We start from the raw sequence: 18,323 nt of genomic DNA on the forward strand, positions 1-18,323 counted from the left end.
TGGGGTGATTCTAGTCTAAGATCTCTGGAATAGATTAAAAATGATGCCCTTGAAGTACAAGGGGGAAGAGACAGGGACTGCTTGGAGAGCAGACTGAACCCCAGTTCTCAGAAGTGGGGGTGCCTAGAAGCTAGACTTATCTAAACTTTAGGTAAAGACGTGTGTAGACTCTCTTTTTAAAAAAAATACTTTTTTCTTTTGTTCTGCTTTGTTCCTCCTATAGAAAGTGTAGTGTACTTGGTTTTAAAAGGCTGGTTTGGTTCATTCTGTTCACCTACTGGTCACAGTTCCCAAAAGAGATTTTTTTCAGTTGGGCCTGCTGAGCAACACAGCTGGTACATAATCTCAGGGGCTACTTGATTTGAGTAGGAGAATTGTGGGATCCCACTCCAAGACACGTTTCAGAGTAACAGCCGTGTTAGTCTGTATTCGCAAAAAGAAAAGGGGTACTTGTGGCACCTTAGAGACTAACCAATTTATTAGAGCATAAGCTTTCGTGAGCTACAGCTCACTTCATCAGATGCATATCGTGGAAACTGCAGCAGACTTTATATATACAGAGAGAATATGAACCAATACCTCCTCCCACCCCACTGTCCTGCTGGTAATAGCTTATCTAAAGTGATCATCAGGTGGGCCATTTCCAGCACAAATCCAGGTTTTGTGCTGGAAATGGCCCACCTGATGATCACTTTAGATAAGCTATTACCAGCAGGACAGTGGGGTGGGAGGAGGTATTGGTTCATATTCTCTCTGTATATATAAAGTCTGCTGCAGTTTCCACGATATGCATCTGATGAAGTGAGCTGTAGCTCACGAAAGCTTATGCTCTAATAAATTGGTTAGTCTCTAAGGTGCCACAAGTACCCCTTTTTTTTAAAAAAGAAAAGGAGTACTTGTGGCACCTTAGAGACTAACACATTCATGTGAGTATAAGTTTTCGTGAGCTACAGCTCACTTCATCACTCCAAGACAGGAGCAGATGAGGGGCCTGACATCTGAAAGGGTTTATTTGGTGAAACTGGAAACCAGGTCAAAGGTGCAGCTAACCCTGAACTGTGACACTCAAGTTCCCCATGAATTTCTGATTCCATATCAAACTTGCTCATCTTGCAGATGAAAATGTTTTCTGGCTGCCAGCCTTTCAGATTTGTTCTGGGACGAGTCTCCAGCTGGGTTCTTCCTTCTCATGTGTCTTCACCAATAACAAAAATGCTAAATTAAGCCCTTAGCTATGCCTGAGAAACTCATAATGGCTTTAATAATACCTTTGTAGTGCCATGGCCTTCAGTGAGATTGCACAAGTGTGACCAATTTGAATTTAGTAAACAATTCTGGTGCTACCTAAGAAGAAAAAACCCCATCTCTCTCCCTCTTAGCTATGTTGGCTCTAAAATAAATAGTACTCTAAATACACAGAGGAAAACGATACTCAGTAAAAAGGTCAGAGAAAAGTTGGGTGAGGTAATATCTTTTATTGGACCAACTGCTGTTTGTATATATGAGAGAGAGAAGCTTTTGAGTTTATACAGAACCAGAGAGATTACCTCACGCACCTTGTCTCTCTCTAATATCCTGGGACCAACATGGCTACAACATTACATTCAGTAAAAAAGTGGCATTTTACAATTATTCAACCAGGATTCTAAATATGATTTCTGTCAAGGTTCCTTCCCCACTCTGAACTCTAGGGTACAGAGGTGGGGACCTGCATGAAAGACCCCCTAAGCTTATTCTTACCAGCTTAGGTTAAAAAACTTCCCCAAGGTACAAACTTTGCCTTGTCTTTGATCAGTATGCTGTCACCACCAATCGTTTTAAACAAAGAACAGGGAAAGAGACCACTTGGAGACGTCTTTCCCCAAAATATCCCCCAAGCCCTATACCCCCTTTCCTGGGGAAGGCTTGATAATAATCCTCACCAGTTGGTACAGGTGAACACAGACCCAAACCCTTTGTTCTTAAGAACAATGAAAAATCAATCAGGTTCTTAAAAGAATTTAAAGAAAAGGTAAAAGAATCGCCTCTGTAAAATCAGGATGGTAAACACCTTACAGGGTAATCAGATTCAAAACATAGAGAATCCCGCTAGGCAAAACCATAAGTTAGAAAAAGACACACAAACAGGAATATACATTCCCTCCAGCACAGCTTATTTTACAAGCCATTAAACAAAAGAAAATCTAACACATTTTCTAGCTAGATTACTTACTCACTTTATAGGAGTTGTAAGGCTTGCATTCCTGATCTGTTCCTGGCAAAAGCATTGCGCAGACAGCTCAAACCCTTTGTGTTCCCGCCCCCCAGATTTGAAAGAATCTTGTCCCCTCGTTGGCCATTTTGGGTCAGGTGCCAGCAGGGTTACCTTAGCTTCTTAACCCTTTACAGGTGAAAGGATTTTGCCTCTGGCCAGGAGGGATTTTATAGCACTGTATTCAGAAAGGTGATTACCCTTCCCTTTATATTTATGGCAATTTACAATTCCAAAAAAAGTGTGGGTGCATTATTTGTATGTCACTCCTTCAAAGACTGGCTGCTGCTGTGATCTGGCATTTCTGTATCCTAGATGCCTAGTCTCACCAATGCAAACAACCCGAGACTGAAAATAAAAACTGGTCTTTGTTTCCTTGTAAATATCAAGTAACAAAAGGAATAAATAACATGCCTACCTGTGCCTTTACTAAACTCTTGCCTTAGGCTCCACGCAGGCCGAGTCTATGCTACAAAATACTAGTGTAACTATGTCACTCGGGGTGTGTGGATTTTTCACACCCCTGAGCGACGTAATTATACTGACCTAACCCCCTGGTGTAGGTAGCCCTATGTCGACAGGAAGGTGTCTCCCATCAACACAGCTACCACCTGACTATGCTGCCGGGAGAAGCTCTCCCGTCTGCGTAGTAGCCTCTTCAATAAAGCAGTGCAGCTGTGCTACTGCAGGTTTTTAAGTGTAGACCTGCCCTCCATCTGCTTGCTCTGCCTCTTCAGCCTTGGCTAATGTGTATTGTTTGGTCAGCGTATCCAAGACTAAGTGCAGGCTAGTAGCTTGCTTGGCAGGCACTAAGTAGTTGTATGTCATGTTGAGATGGGAATCTTGTTTGTCCTAACCCTCCCGGAACAGTCAGATTTGTCCTGTCTCTGTGCATGGGTCTGTCAGATGAGATCTTGGGAGGGGGAGAGAAGCTCATAATTGCCCTGCAGTGAGATGTCTTCGTAGGATTAGTTTTCCCCTGATGTCCTTGGCAAAAATATCCCCTTCACTCTACCCCCACTTCCTTCTATGTTGAGTTGTTGCCATCCATTCAAACAGTGGCTGCGTTCGTGTTAAAGTTATTCCATTATGTGTGCAGTTTACAAATTTGGGGATCCTTTGGAAAGGAAAACACTCTGTAAATGTGAGAGAGAATCTTGTTATACCTAACTGAAAAATGAACACTTCATGTAACTGAAGATCCCAGGAATTGCCTACTCATATTCTTAAAGGATAGGGTGACCAGATAGCAACTGTGGGGGAAAAATGGGACAGGGGGTTTGGGGTAATAGGTGCCTATATAAGGAAAAAAAAAATGGGACTGTCCCTTTAAAAACAGGACATCTGGTCACCTATTAAAGGAAGACCATTCGGAATCCAATTGAGGGGCTTTGGCAAACCTAAAAGCTGCAAGCAGCGTCCTCAATGGTCTGCACTAGTTTCCTAAACCTTCTAACCTGATGAACAATCATTGGCTTCCCTTCTTCACTGATGATCTAATTTGACCTCTCAAGTAAATTTAGTATTTCTAGTTGTATACAGTTTAAAGTCCTTGATGCAAAAAGGTAGCTATATTGCAGAGATGACTTGGCTTTAAAAGTTTCTCCAATGAGAAAGTGTATAATCCTATTCAGGGACAATAATATGTTAATCAATGCGGTAAATAAGAGTTTATATTATTGATCAGTATTGCAAGCTTTTAAATTATAAATAAGATTTTCTTGTGTTCCTCTAGCTTATTAAATTATATCCTTAACTGGAACGCTCCTGTTTCTAAATGTGAAATTGTGACCAAAAAACTCACAACTGAGCTTTGGGTAAACTGGGATGCTGCATATCTGCAGGCGACACACATCACGGTAATTGTCTAATCTTGCAGTGAGACAGAATGGTGCTAAATACTCCAGTCTTGCATATGGCGCATGTGGAGTATAAGTGGGGCATCATGCACAGGTTATGCATTTTAATTCCATCCTGTGTGTGTGTGTGAGAGAGAGAGATTACAGTGCAGAAAATTAATTTTCTGACTGCTGCATTCACATAAACATATGTGCAGCTATAAACCAATGTGCACTGCATACTCGTTGTACTGCTGTATGTGACCTTTAAGTCCTTGTGTATCTGTAGCTTTTCTGAACTGCCAGTAACCGGCAGTCTCCTGTGCCTTCTAGGCACAATTAGACCTAGGTTATGAACTTAATCTTGAGGGGCTGGTTAGGTGTAACTTGTAGGTCATGGAGCATACAACCAACACCCCTCAGATGTTGGGAGGTCTGTCAGCTTTCAGGGATTCTTGTTTAAAGTGTTTGTATCTGGAGTTAACATTCTTCTTTAGATCCTCATGCTGCTCTTGCTGAAAGGTCAAAAGGAACTTGTCAATAACTGCCGGTTTAACAAGCTAGGGGGTTGAATTAAATTTAATTTCTAGTTTGTTTCAGCTCATTAGGCACCAGGATGCAAACTGATTATTACTGTCAGAGCTACAGATTTCAGAGCCTTTGCTGATTTGTGTTTTTTGAGGGCGGGTGGGGGGCCGGACATGGACAAGTCCATGGGTCCAGATCTAATGCATCAGAGGGTGCTGAGGAGTTGGCTGATGTGACTGCAGAGCATAGGCCATTATCTTTGAAAACTCATGGTGCTTGGGGAAGGTCCAGGGCGATTGGAAAAAGGCAAATATAGTTCCCATTTTTTAAAAAAAAGGAGAATCCAGGGAGCTACAGACCAGTCAGCCTCACCTCAGTAGTGATCTCAGAGTCGAACGGATGGTAGGCTGATTGAAGAATGCCATGCCCTCTGCCTGGCTCCAAGCCAGTCCTCTTGCCGCTACTAGTGATGTCAAGTTCACAGACCCAAGTGATTTTCAGACATGGAGCGGCTTCCTTCATGGCGAGAAGGGAGAATCAGTTATGGGACATGCCAGTAGAGTAACAGAGAATGAATCAGATAAATGGGACTGTCATTGGGGGTGGGGGATTAAGAGAACAGAATCAATAGGAGAATTAGAGAGGAATGGAAAGAATCATTTATGGGGAGGATAGGAATCTGGGGTGAATAATGGGGAAGACAACTTCTGAAGTTTCCAGGAGAGGTGGGAACTGGCCTGCATCCCTCCCCTGAGCATATCAGGAGTAGCAGATCATGGGAGATGACTACTCCAGGTAAAGGGAACCTGCTAGGTAGTTCAGAGTCTATTTTGAACCCTAAACCTTCTGAGATCGAACCATCTGATTTGCAGGAATGTTACAAGGAGGTTTCGTATGAAGAGTAGAGGGGTATAGTCCGTTTAATGTTTCTGATAAAGATTCATAGTGAAAATAATGCTCACCAGGGTGAGCATGCAATCTTCTGGCAACCTCCATGTTCCCATTGTCTTTGGGGAAATAATGAATGAGTTACAGCTTAACATTAAAAATATTTGCCTAATTCAAAGGGAAGGAATATAAAAACCTTTATTTAAAATTGCATTCTTCTCTCAGAAGCCCCATTCTTTATACAAACCCTCTGAAAGAGGAAGAAATTAACAAAGCTGACACTGCTCTATAAAATTCTCTTCTAATGAGAATATGTGCAGACATTGAGGGTTTTTTACACTTATTTTCAGGCTTTTGAAAATTATTTTTTTGTTGAGATTGACAAATATTTATTGATCTTGTCTTAGTACTGTTTGTTACAGTAACAAAATACAAGGTCTGTAACAACTGGTCTGGAAAACTTAACTAGGTAAAGGATTATTGCCAATATTGAGCAAAATTCAGTATTTTAATTAAGGGACAGTAGTGCAGAATGCATAGTATTTGCAAAACACAATGGCTTTTTATGTTATGTGCACATATACTTGTCTGGTGTTTATTTCTCTTTGGTTCTCATTTTTGGTTATACCAAGAATACAAGCAAATCTCTAGGTGATAATTTGACAGGTGAAAATAGAAGCTAAATTCCTATTCCCATGTCAGATCTTTTGTTTTATACTTACAAGGAGCTATTTTTCCCCCATAGAACTTTATCAGAAAGAGACTTTGAATAGAAACTGCTGCATGTGACTTAGTCTTTCTTCCATGCAACTTGTGACCTCATACAGCCCTCAGACTAGTGGTGACACAGCAAGCATTTCCTGTGAACCAGGAGCAGTGCTGGTCCCACTATTGTTGGGCTTTTTTTTTGTCTGGGGAAAAAACAAAAACTTATTTACTGGGAGCCAGTGTCCTGTTTGTTGATAGCTTGCTGGGAAATGCCATGTTGCAAGCGTCTCAGTGGCAGTGGTAGCTGCTAATAGAAATGCAATTGTTTTTTTTCACTGAGTTGTGTAGGACTTCTAACCTTCTCCACACTGTGAGCTCATGGGGCCAGTGCGAGAGCTTGTTTATCCAGGGTATTTTTTCCTCTTCAGTATTTGTGTGTTTTCGCTGACTGCTAAATAACAGTACCTGAATTACTTTTTTCCCCCCAAGAGGTCAACGGAAAAATCAAAAACAATTACAAGTGTTGCCTAGCTCAGTGCATGACTGTTAATGGTCACAAAGCATAAAGTTTGGATCCTATTCCCTGACAGGACAAACACAATAGTGGAAAATTCCAGGCAAAAGGATTATAATAAAGGAACAGCACCAGACAGCTCATGGGATTGGTAACAGGATGCAGGTGCTTTCACCTCTAGGTTCCCCAATTCAAGCCCCATCTGACTAAAAATGCTTACTGTCTGATAGCTCGTTTGGCCCATATAAGCTCAATCACGAACTTATTACAGTCCAGTTCCCTGCTGAATATAGCAATTGACAGAAATTTTCACTTAGCAAGACTCAGCTGAAAGGACCAGTGACTGGGTAGGAATAGATGAACTAATCTTGTACAGTGTGGTACTCATTCCAAGTTCAGTCAAAATGTCTGCCTCTGTGTACCTGTAGAGAACTGGAATCTATAGGGCTGCTAATCTGAAATTCACTTAAAATGCCACGTGGCTGCCTTTTTTACCACTAGATGGTGGTAATGAATATTCTCCAGCACAACACAGTAGGGAATTTTTCAGTGCCAAAAACTTTAAGAAGGTACTCCCTTCATCTTCTCTCCTTACGGCTGGACATGTTCAACATGCCATCTTACTCACCTTATTTAAATCTTGCCTGTAAAGGGGAGAGAAGAATGCAAAAAATTGAACAATCGGGATGCCCATGTGCCTTCATAAGTATCTGTAATATCATTTTCCCCCTTCTTACCTCCTCTGTGGTGTGTTTGATCCTCACTTTGCAGTGTCTAAATGTGACATATCATCTCCTGAGCAGGGACCATACTTGTTAAGAGGCACCTAACATTTTGCGGCACTTCAGCTTTGTCCTTTCAAATTCCCTCTGTTTATTTTCTCCGAACGGTATATATGTGTGTATGCACACGCACGTGAAAATACTGTGACAGATTGTTTCTACTTCTATCCTAACATATGAGTTACTCTTGCCAGGAACTGCTCCAAAAGTGTCTTTTAGTCTTTTCACTGTAACATAAAATGCCTTCCTATACAAACCCTAGCGCTACTGGAGTGACCAAGATGCTATTTTTGAAAGTCCCCCGCCCCCACCGTGCTGCCCGCTCTCTGTTCCTCAAAAAATAAAATCCCTTAGGCATGCAGATAGTTTGGACTTTATGAAGAACATCTAGGAGGGATGTCTTGAGGAGTCTTACCACTGTGGCCTGTTAAGATTAGGAGCACTGTTGAATTAGCAAGCTATGTCTAGACTGCATCTGGGAGTCAGCCTCACAGCCTGGGGCAAAAGTCTTGTGTTTGTGGGACTTGCCCTAGCATGCTAAAAATCATAGTCTGGAAGTTGCTGTGACGTTGGAGCTCAGGTGCCCAAACCCATCCCCTCCCTCTGCTGCTTGGGCTCTCAAGCATGCAAAGTCCATGTTGCTATTTTTAGTGCATTAGTGTGAGTCCTGCCAACACCACCCTGTCAGGCCAGCCTGAGAGGCTTCCTCCCGGCATAGGCATACTTTCAATGTTTGGGGAAGTCAGACATGCCTTTCTCTGTCCACTGTGAATCTGCATGGGAAGAGAAGTGCTGTTGCAAACTTCTGACCTGCAAACAGCAGGGTGGATGCAAGGTTCACATGTGGCAGCTGAACTGTAATGGTAGAGCCTGGTAGTGTTGGCACTGCAATGTGATTAGTCAGACAAGATAAGGTGCAGCTGCAGTCTAAGGTTTCCTTTCTTCTGACCACTAAATAAATGTACAATGGTCAAATCACTGTTGAAGCAATTTCTATGAAGTTACCTTTGACCCATTCAAGTTTTAGGTGCCTTGACAGCTCTGCAGAAAAACAGGAGTTGTACTTCTTAATTTTTCTCTTGTTCGTGGCTCAAGTTTTGCACAAGCCTTTATATTTCTAAAGAAGAATATTCTGGCTACTAAAAAGTAGTTTCCTGAAAAATTTCAAAGTTGGACATCTAAAACCATATTTACTTTAGGTATCTAAATGGCCTATTTTTTCCCCCCCAGAAGTACTGAGCCCCTTCTGAAACTCTTGCAAATGAGGGTTTTCAGTGCCTCTTATATGTGGATTTAGGAGCCTAGCTTTTGGCAACTAAGACTGTAAACTTCCATCACAGCTATTTGTCTTAGCCTGACTTTTGACTATTACATCATTTATATAATGTACAGAAACAAGCTGACCTCGCAAGTAGTAAACAGAAAGCAGTAATGCGAGCAATAAAATCAGTTTGTTTTTGTTTTTGGTTTTTTAAGGATCTTGTGACACTTGTGCAACAGTTCAGTAACCTTTCTGTGCAATTCATTAACCTTGTTTCAAAACATGCAAATTAAGTTCCCTGTCTGTAAAATTTAGAGAAGTGCAAATTCTATTGCAGCTGACAGAAAAGGTTTAAAAGTGGGTTTTAATTTTGTACCTGGGTGATCAGTTCAGATCGGATTAAAGATTGGTATACAAGTTAATGCCGTATCAAGTTCCTTTCCTCTGGTATTCCATCCTTCAGTTAAGAGAGTCTCTGAATTTTTATGTACTGTTGTACCTACATATGTGGTACATTTCTTTGACTTCAAATAGGTCGATATTTGTCAATGTAAGAAATTGAAACTTTGCTAGCTTTGGATGTCTTCAGATGCGTTTGTTTGGTGAAGTTTTATGGTTAGCATGCAACACTTTCTTTTTGGCTTTAAATAGATTTATTGACTTCTGAGTCAACTCAGAAAGGCTTAATGTCCCAAAACAAAAATTACCCAGTTTTGAAGCTCAAAATTTAAACTCTTTCCAGCATACACACGTTCAAAAGGCTTGTGGCATTTGACTTGTTTCGTGTCATGGTGACTTCTGCACAGACCAGTTATGTTAATGAATCTGTAATTACTGGATGTCTTTTAAGGTAATACTTGTTATAACAAGCAGCATTACATGACATGAACCACTGATGCAGGGCTAACCTGACGAAAGAGGATTTCTAGTGAGTAAAACAGTGCTGGGCGTTTCCTTCTCTTCTTATGTCTTGCAGGTATGTAGTAGGTGCAAAAAGTCATCCAACCATAAGAGACTTAAAAACCTGTCTGGGTTTGAGCTTTGTACATTCTTGTGCTGAAAAATTTCCTCCTCCTGTGCGTTGGTTTCTGCATTAAATTAGCCCCAGCGTGTGCAATAGATCAGGTATGCATAAGTGTTAACATTTTGTATGGTCTGGTTTGGTACATGTTAAACATTCAGGGCCTGATTCTGCTCTCATACTGGAGTAAACTATTGATGCCAAAGGAATTAACACTGGTATAAAACCAGTGTGCAAGCAGAGGCTGGCCCCCAGGCAGGACTGTATCCTAAGACCTACTTCTGTGTGAGTGCACCCCTGCTGACTGACTTTGTGCAGTGCTCTACCAGTAATAGAAGGGGAGCTGGCGGGTGTAGATGCAAGCTAGAGCTGTAGTCCGAGCAGAGATTGGGGACAGTCCAGATCAGAGCTGTTAACTTCTAATTGTCCCTGAAAACTGGGAGGTAGACTTTACATGTCCCAGAAGATCTTGATGCTCCCTTCTAGGTGTAGCTCAACTCAAAGCCTTCCTGCCCATGGCCAATATCCAAGACCTCATCAGCCTGTCAGAAAAGCTAAGCAAAAGCCAGCAGGTGGCAGCATGAGCCATGGTGTGAACACTTGGTCTCTCAGCCCCCTCTATTTGTAGTTCCCTTGGCACGTCTCTCTGAGCTTTGTCCCATAGGCAACTATCTCATAGCTAGCACAGAAGGTGAACGCAACTGCAAGCTAATTTAAGCCATATGAGTGGTATCTACATCAAGGAGAGACTAGATCCTCTTCTAGTGGAGGATGTTGGAGGTGGATCTCTGCCAGTCACTTGAACAGGAAGCTGCTGGTCTTCAGCTCCAACCAAGAAAATACTATTATCAAAGAGTGCCTGCTCCATCCACTGGGAAGAAAGCTTCGGTGTGCCTTTCCACTAGTAGCAGAAGTCGTGACAAAGCTCAGAAGAGTGCATGATCTTAATAGTGATGATCTTAATAGCCCAATATTGGACCAAGCAGCTGTGGTTGTGAACTTGTTACAGTGGGCAAAAGCTGGTCCCATCACAGAGGTTCTTGGCTTCCGATCATCGCTGAGAGCCTTTAGGATGAAATACCCTTCTTTAGTAAGCAACAACTAAATTCTCTGTCTATATAGCTTATTCACTGTACCACTACACTCTTTCCTGCTCTCTTGGGAAACCAACTTCTCATAGAACAAGTCATCATGTTAGTCAAGATTCGATGGTACTTTAAATAGCAATGAGATTAGACTTTCCTGAACTACCATGTGGGTTTTTCTGAATGATTGCCATAATCCCACTTGATAACTAATACCCACAGGATGAAAACATGAAGTGCAGCTTGATCTCAATGGTAAAGATCAAACAGTTGTGATCACTACCTATGGTTTTGAATTGAGTATTTTTCTTTAGCATTAGAATATTGGTATTTTTAGGCTCCGTGCTACTTAGACAATAAACATTGGACTGTTGCCCATATTGCTTTGTTATAAATTGTGTCAAAAGAGTATATGAGGTAGTGCTGTATTAAAGAGGGAGAACACTTCTGAACAGACTCTGACTGAATGTAACAACTGCTCTGAAGCACTCCAGCCATCTATAGGCTGCAGGACAGTATTACTCACACTAAATGTGGGTAGCAGGCTTTTTTTTCCTTTGGTGTGTGGGCTGTGGTTTTTGTTTTGTTTTTTTGTTTTGTTTTTTTGTCTCCTTCCTTCCATTCACTTGTCTTTCTCCAGATGTTATTTATCACTTGCACCAGCTTTTTCCCAGGTAAACCCATTTCACTTCCCCCCCTCAGTCCTGAATACAGAACTCAATTTTTTTGAAAAATTTAAAAAAAAAAAAAGAAAAGGAGTACTAGTGGCGCCTTAGAGACTAACAAATTTATCTGAGCATAAGCTTTTGTGAGCTACAGCTCACTTCATCTGAATGCATCCGATGAAGTGAGCTGTAGCTCACGAAAGCTCATGCTCAAATAAATTGGTTAGTCTCTAAGGCTCCACTAGTACTCCTTTTCTTTTTGCGAATACAGACTAACACGGCTGCCACTCTGAAACCTAAAAAAAAAAGCAATACAAAAAAACCCTTTTGGTTTTAGAGAGGAGCAACCTATTTATCCATTCTGAAGTCTAGCAAATAATTGCTTTTTGTCCATTGTTCAATTTTATCCCGAATAAACCATTTGGTACAAAATTATAAGCACAGCAATGAGTAGAGCACTGGTTTCATTTTAACACTTTAAGATATTTATAAATAAGTCCAGTTTTCAAAAACTGAGCACAGGGGAATATATACTGCTTGGTGAGGGTTCTATGGGAAAAGGAACACTTATATGGCTGTAAAACTGTCTATAGGTCTCGAGACATTAAAGCTTTAGTAGCCCTGCATGTTGCTTTTCTCAGACTTGCATCAGTTGGTTATCACAATAGTTTTGCATTAATAGTTCTGCAAGAAGGGGAAATACCAGACGCAGTGGCCTACAGGTAATTCTTCAAGAATGTCAGAAGGCTCACTGCGGTTTTTATATGTCCATGTACAAGTAAAGTCCAAAAATCCTATTGCTAAACTCCTACACAGCTGACACGGACTCCTCTATTTTGCTCTCCCTACAGGGTCAGATTTCCTATGTATGCAAAAATCAGAATAGCCTTTTGGATGGCATTGACTAATTAAATCTCCCCACTGACTCCTAAATAATGCTACTCATTTTATAACCTTTATTTCAGCAGTTCGGATATGTTAACTGTAGTCTTCATGCTGCATGTGGGTTTTACGTTGAAAATACACCCTTTTAACTCCTGTGAGTTCTCTGCCAGTTAAAGTTCCATAATTTTAGGGAATCTAATGGCAGTTGTGCATTCAGGAGAGTGATTACTGGAGACAGATGTATTGTTCATGTATTATACCTTTTCATAAACCTAGAAATCCTGTTAGATCTAAAATGTTCATTACCCAGCATGTAATCTGTGAACCCTCTTTGTCTTTGTTTTAGGTCTTCCTGAACAATACTACAGCCTCACTTGGTTCCTTAGCCCCATCCTGGGCCTGATCTTCACTCCACTCATAGGTTCGGCTAGTGACCGCTGCACGCTGAGCTGGGGCCGCCGGCGGCCTTTTATTCTTGCTCTCTGCATTGGTGTCCTCTTTGGTGTTGCACTTTTCCTTAATGGCTCTGTTATAGGTAAATAATGGGGAAATCACTTGCCTTCCTATTTTGCTACCGTCTTGGATCTAAGACATTTCTATAAGAAACTGAGATGATATGCGGTTGATTGATTTAAATGATGTTTAGTACTAAATTAGTATATAGTCTTGAGATTTCTAACATGTGAACTATCCCAAACTTTGTTGTTTCTTCTCTTTAAAAAATCACAGTACAGTGCTAAATACTAGAGTAGATGTGTTGCAAGCCTAGCTGTAACTGTTAATACCTAGTCATTAATCGTGGTTGCCAGCTATTTGCAGATGCTGAGATGAATTCAGCCAGTTCTTGACATGGGAAAACTGTAGCAACCTGTTCACAGGGAAATGTTTCCTGTTGTGATCCATTTTCCCTTTAATGCATATCTGGCAACACATCCTGTTTCCAGCATTATTTCAAAAATTATCTTTTCACTTTTTCTTGTTCTTTTCTTAGTCCTGGTATTGAAAATGTCCAGAACACTGTTAATATTTGTTTATCAGAAACTGTATGTGGGAAAATAATTTTTTCTGAGTCCTCATCAAAGTTGTTAAAAATAAACTGTTTGCTTAGAACATAGTTTACTACAAGATTTAATCTAGGATCTGAGAATCTTTGTGAAATTTAGTATGGGACTGGCAGCAGCAAGTAAAATTTGGGCAAACATTTACATCACCTTTGGATTGATACAATAGCAAGGAACCGAGCCATAACTCTTTTGCTCTTATTTGTGTGGTAGACGCAGCTCTATTTTTAACAGAAGTCTTAATATTGTAGGAAGTGAACTGAGCATTTGACAGTGGGTCAGCATTTTACCTTTCCAAAGCTTGACTGACCCACCATGTGATGTTTTTAACTTCCTACAGCTTGCCCAGGATAAAAACTCTTCCTGTTCATAAACAAATCATGTCTACTTATTAGACATCAGCAGCTTCCATTGCTTTGCTCTACCAGTTTTCTTAGACTTAGTCCCTGCAAGAAAATGTTAATACTTGGAGGAATGGGTAATATATGATGTGCTTGTTGCTTTGTCCGCTAGTTGTCTCTCTCTGCTCCTGCTATTCCTTTTCCCCCTGCAAATTTGTAATAGCCATCTGACTGCAGGCCGCCTAATAGATTTATCTAGATAGAGAGGAAGCTCATTCTGATTTAAGATACCTCTGCATGTTAGTTTAGGTCTGCATCTGTTGATATTGGCAAACATAGCTTAATGCATCAGCTAAAACTTTTCTTGGCAATCTTCTTGTGATTACATTTTTTACTAAATCAATCAAAGTGGTCTGTGTTTTCAAACTTTGAGAATACTTTTTTTTAAAGTAATTATTACTTAATTGCAGTTAACTCACAAAAATTAATCGCAGTTTTAATCACTGTTAAACAATGGAATACCAATTGAAATGTATTAAATATTTTTGGATGTTTTTCTACATTTTCAGATATATCTATTTCTATTACAACACGTTTCAGAGTAACAGCCGTGTTAGTCTATATTCGCACAAAGAAAAGGAGTACTTGTGACACCTTAGAGACTAACCAATTTATTTGAGCATAAGCTTTCATGAGATCTGTAGCTCACGAAAGCTTATGCTCAAATAAATTGGTTAGTCTCTAAGGTGCCACAAGTACTCCTTTTCTTATTACAACACAGAATACAAAGTATACACTGTTCACTTTATATTATTTTTATTACAAATATTTGCACTGTAAAAATAATATAGTATTTTTCTGTTTTCCTCATACAAGTGCAATCTTTGTTGTGAAAGTGCAGTTTACAAATGTCGTTTTGCTTTGTTACATAACTGCACTCAAAAACAAAACAATGCAAAAACTTTAGAGCCTACAAGTCCGCTCAGTCCTACTTCTTGTTCAGCCAATCGCTAAGACAAACAAGTTTATTTACATTTATGGGAGATAATGCTGCCCACTTCTTATTTACAGAAAGTGAGAACAGGCGTTCGCATGGGACTTTTGTAGCCCGCATTGCAAGGTATTTACGTGCCAGATGTGCTAAACATTCGTATGCCCCTTCATGCTTTGGCCACCATTCCAGAGGACATGCTTCCATGCTGATGACATGCGTTTTAAAAAAAAAATGTGTTAATTAAATTTGTGACTGAACTCCTTGGGGGGAATTGTATGTCTCCTCTTCTGTTTTACCCACATTCTACCTTATCTTTCATGTTGTAGTAGTAATGGATGATAACTCGGCACATGTTCTTCATTTTAAGAACACTTCTGCAGATTTGACAAAACGCAAAGAAGGTACCAATGTGAGATTTCTAAAGATAGCTACAGCAATTGACTCAAGGTTTAAGAATCTGAAGTGTCTTCCAAAATTTGAGGGGGACAAAGTGTGGAGCATGCTTTCAGAAGTCTTAAAAGAGGAACACTCCGATACAGAAACTACAGAACCCAAACCACCAAAAAAGAAAATCAACCTTTTGCTGGCGGCATCTGACTCAGATGATGAAAGTCAACATGCATCAGTCCGTATTGCTTTGGGTTGTTATCGAGCAGAACCTGTCATCAGCATGAACGCATGCCCTCTGGAATGGGGGTTGAAGCATGAAGGGACATGAATCTTTAGCGCACCTGGCATGTAAATATCTTGCAACAGTGCCATGCAAATGCCTGTTCTCACTTTCAGGTGACATTGTGAACAAGAAGCGGGCAGCAGCATCTCCTGCAAATGTAAACAAACTTGTTTGTCTTAGTGATTGGCTGAACAAGAAGTAGCACTGAGTGGACTTGTAGGCTCTAAAGTTTTACATTGTATTATTTTTTAATGCAGTTATTTTTTGTACATAATTCTACATTTGAAAATTCAACTTTCGTGATGGAGATTGCATTACAGTACTTGAAAAATACTATTTCTTTTGTTTTTTACAGTGCAGGTATTTGCAATCAGAAATAAATATAAAGTGAGCACTGTACACTTTGTATTGTGTTGTAATTGAAATCCATATATTTGAAAATGTAGAAAACATCCCAAAATATTTAAATAAATGGTATTCTATTATTCAACAGTGCGATTAATCATGATTAATTTTTTTAATCACTTGACAGCCCTAATTATTACCCTTTTGTCACTATGGGGGGGCTGTCGCAGTATTGCCAAGGGAACAGAGATGCATGTAATAGCATCATGCTCAATATGTTCCATAGGATTCTTTTTAAAACACAGAAGCAGTATTGTTTGAGTGGGCTCTGCACATTCCCACTTTTGGAATGTACCATTAGTGTAGCTTACACCAGCGGGATCATCTAGGAGTGCTCTATATTGAAGGGTGCAATCTACAACACTGAATGGGGAAAACTGAAACTAGTATAACTGCATTTATAACCAGTATTTTGACCAGTTATGTAATTTTGTGGATGCTGACCTCTCTAACCTGGCTGCCTTTCACCAAAAACTGCTTTTGGATTTTGGAGGATAACTTGTATGAGAAATGAAAAATAGTAGCTGATACTTTCTGAGGTGCTTAAAACAGATAAACTCTTGAGAAACAAGTGTCATTCTCATAAATGTAAAAACATACCTTCTGTCCCAGACTATGCAAGAAGCTGTGCCAAAGAACTGAAATGGCCATTTTATTGAGTAAAGGAATGTTTCCAGTTAGTGCGTTGGCTGCCTTTCTCTTAAGGAGATTAACCTTGCTTTTGAGTAGTTTGCTCCTTTTGGATAAAATGCTTAAAGATTTCCCCACCCACCCCCCCGTTTTTTTCACAGGTCTGGCCATTGGAGATGTCCCAGACAAGCAGCCCATTGGCATAGTTCTCACAGTGCTTGGAGTGGTGGTATTGGATTTTTGTGCTGATGCAACAGAGGGGCCAATTCGGGCCTATTTACTGGATGTGGTGGACAGCGAAGAACAAGACATGGCACTCAACATCCATGCCTTTTCAGCTGGTATGCAGTTCACTTATATATCTCCTGCTGTTTTTGTATCTACATGAAGTTGACAAGTCATTACTTAGCTGACTTTCATTGAAAGATTAGCTCTCGATGTTCACTGAACTTGCTCCTCGTGTCGGTACTGCCTCATAGTCATCCCAGTCTGGAGGGTCTTGATACTTTATATGAAGAGAACATCTATGTGAATCCTGGCTATCGCAAAATAATACTTGCAAGTGGAGTTAGGATAAAGCATCATATGATTACAGGCAATCCTCGGACTTACGACATAATTGGTTCCTGTAAATTGCATCGTAACTCAGAACCGCAATGCGCTCCATTGTGAGACTGAGCATCGTAAAGTCGAAACCAATGATCGTAAGTCGCATCAGGGTGTCAATTCAGAACATAAGTGCCGTTTCATAGAATCATAGAATATCAGGGTTGGAAGGGACCCCAGAAGGTCATCTAGTCCAACCCCCTGCTCAAAGCAGGACCAATTCCCAGTTAAATCATCCCAGCCAGGGCTTTGTCAAGCCTGACCTTAAAAACCTCTAAGGAAGGAGATTCTACCACCTCCCTAGGTAACGCATTCCAGTGTTTCACCACCCTCTTAGTGAAAAAGTTTTTCCTAATATCCAATCTAAACCTCCCCCACTGCAACTTGAGACCATTACTCCTCGTTCTGTCATCTGCTACCATTGAGAACAGTCTAGAGCCATCCTCTTTGGAACCCCCTTTCAGGTAGTTGAAAGCAGCTATCAAATCCCCCCTCATTCTTCTCTTCTGCAGGCTAAACAATCCCAGCTCCCTCAGCCTCTCCTCATAACTCATGTGTTCCAGTCCCCTAATCATTTTTGTTGCCCTTCGCTGGACTCTCTCCAATTTATCCACATCCTTCTTGAAGTGTGGGGCCCAAAACTGGACACAGTACTCCAGATGAGGCCTCACCAATGTCGAATAGAGGGGAACGATCACGTCCCTTGATCTGCTCGCTATGCCCCTACTTATACATCCCAAAATGCCATTGGCCTTCTTGGCAACAAGGGCACACTGCTGACTCATATCCAGCTTCTCGTCCACTGTCACCCCTAGGTCCTTTTCCGCAGAACTGCTGCATTGCCATTCGGTCCCTAGTCTGTAGCTGTGCATTGGGTTCTTCCGTCCTAAGTGCAGGACCCTGCACTTATCCTTATTGAACCTCATCAGATTCCTTTTGGCCCAATCTTCCAATTGGTCTAGGTCCTTCTGTATCCTATCCCTCCCCTCCAGCGTATCTACCACTCCTCCCAGTTTAGTATCATCCGCAAATTTGCTGAGAGTGCAATCCACACCATCCTCCAGATCATTTATGAAGATATTGAATAAAACCGGCCCCAGGACCGACCCTTGGGGCACTCCACTTGATACCGGCTGCCAACTAGACATGGAGCCATTGATCACTACCCGTTGAGCCCGACAATCTAG

The 18,323-nt window shown here is 40.8% G+C and overlaps 1 protein-coding gene across 1 annotated transcript in view; it reads left to right on the top strand.

Annotated features, from left to right (window-relative positions):
- SLC45A4 (solute carrier family 45 member 4) overlaps positions 1–18,323 on the top strand; it is a 104,579-nt gene that overhangs the window by 80,212 nt on the left and 6,044 nt on the right. Inside the window, exons 3-4 of the mRNA XM_084621017.1 lie at positions 12,773–12,961; positions 16,692–16,871. Coding sequence (XP_084477143.1) covers positions 12,773–12,961; positions 16,692–16,871 — 369 coding nt within the window. The remainder of the gene's footprint in view (positions 1–12,772; positions 12,962–16,691; positions 16,872–18,323) is intronic.

Source organism: Lepidochelys olivacea (assembly GCF_965140295.1).
Source record: "Lepidochelys olivacea isolate rLepOli2 genome assembly, chromosome: 2".
NCBI classification, from domain to species: domain Eukaryota; kingdom Metazoa; phylum Chordata; order Testudines; family Cheloniidae; genus Lepidochelys; species Lepidochelys olivacea.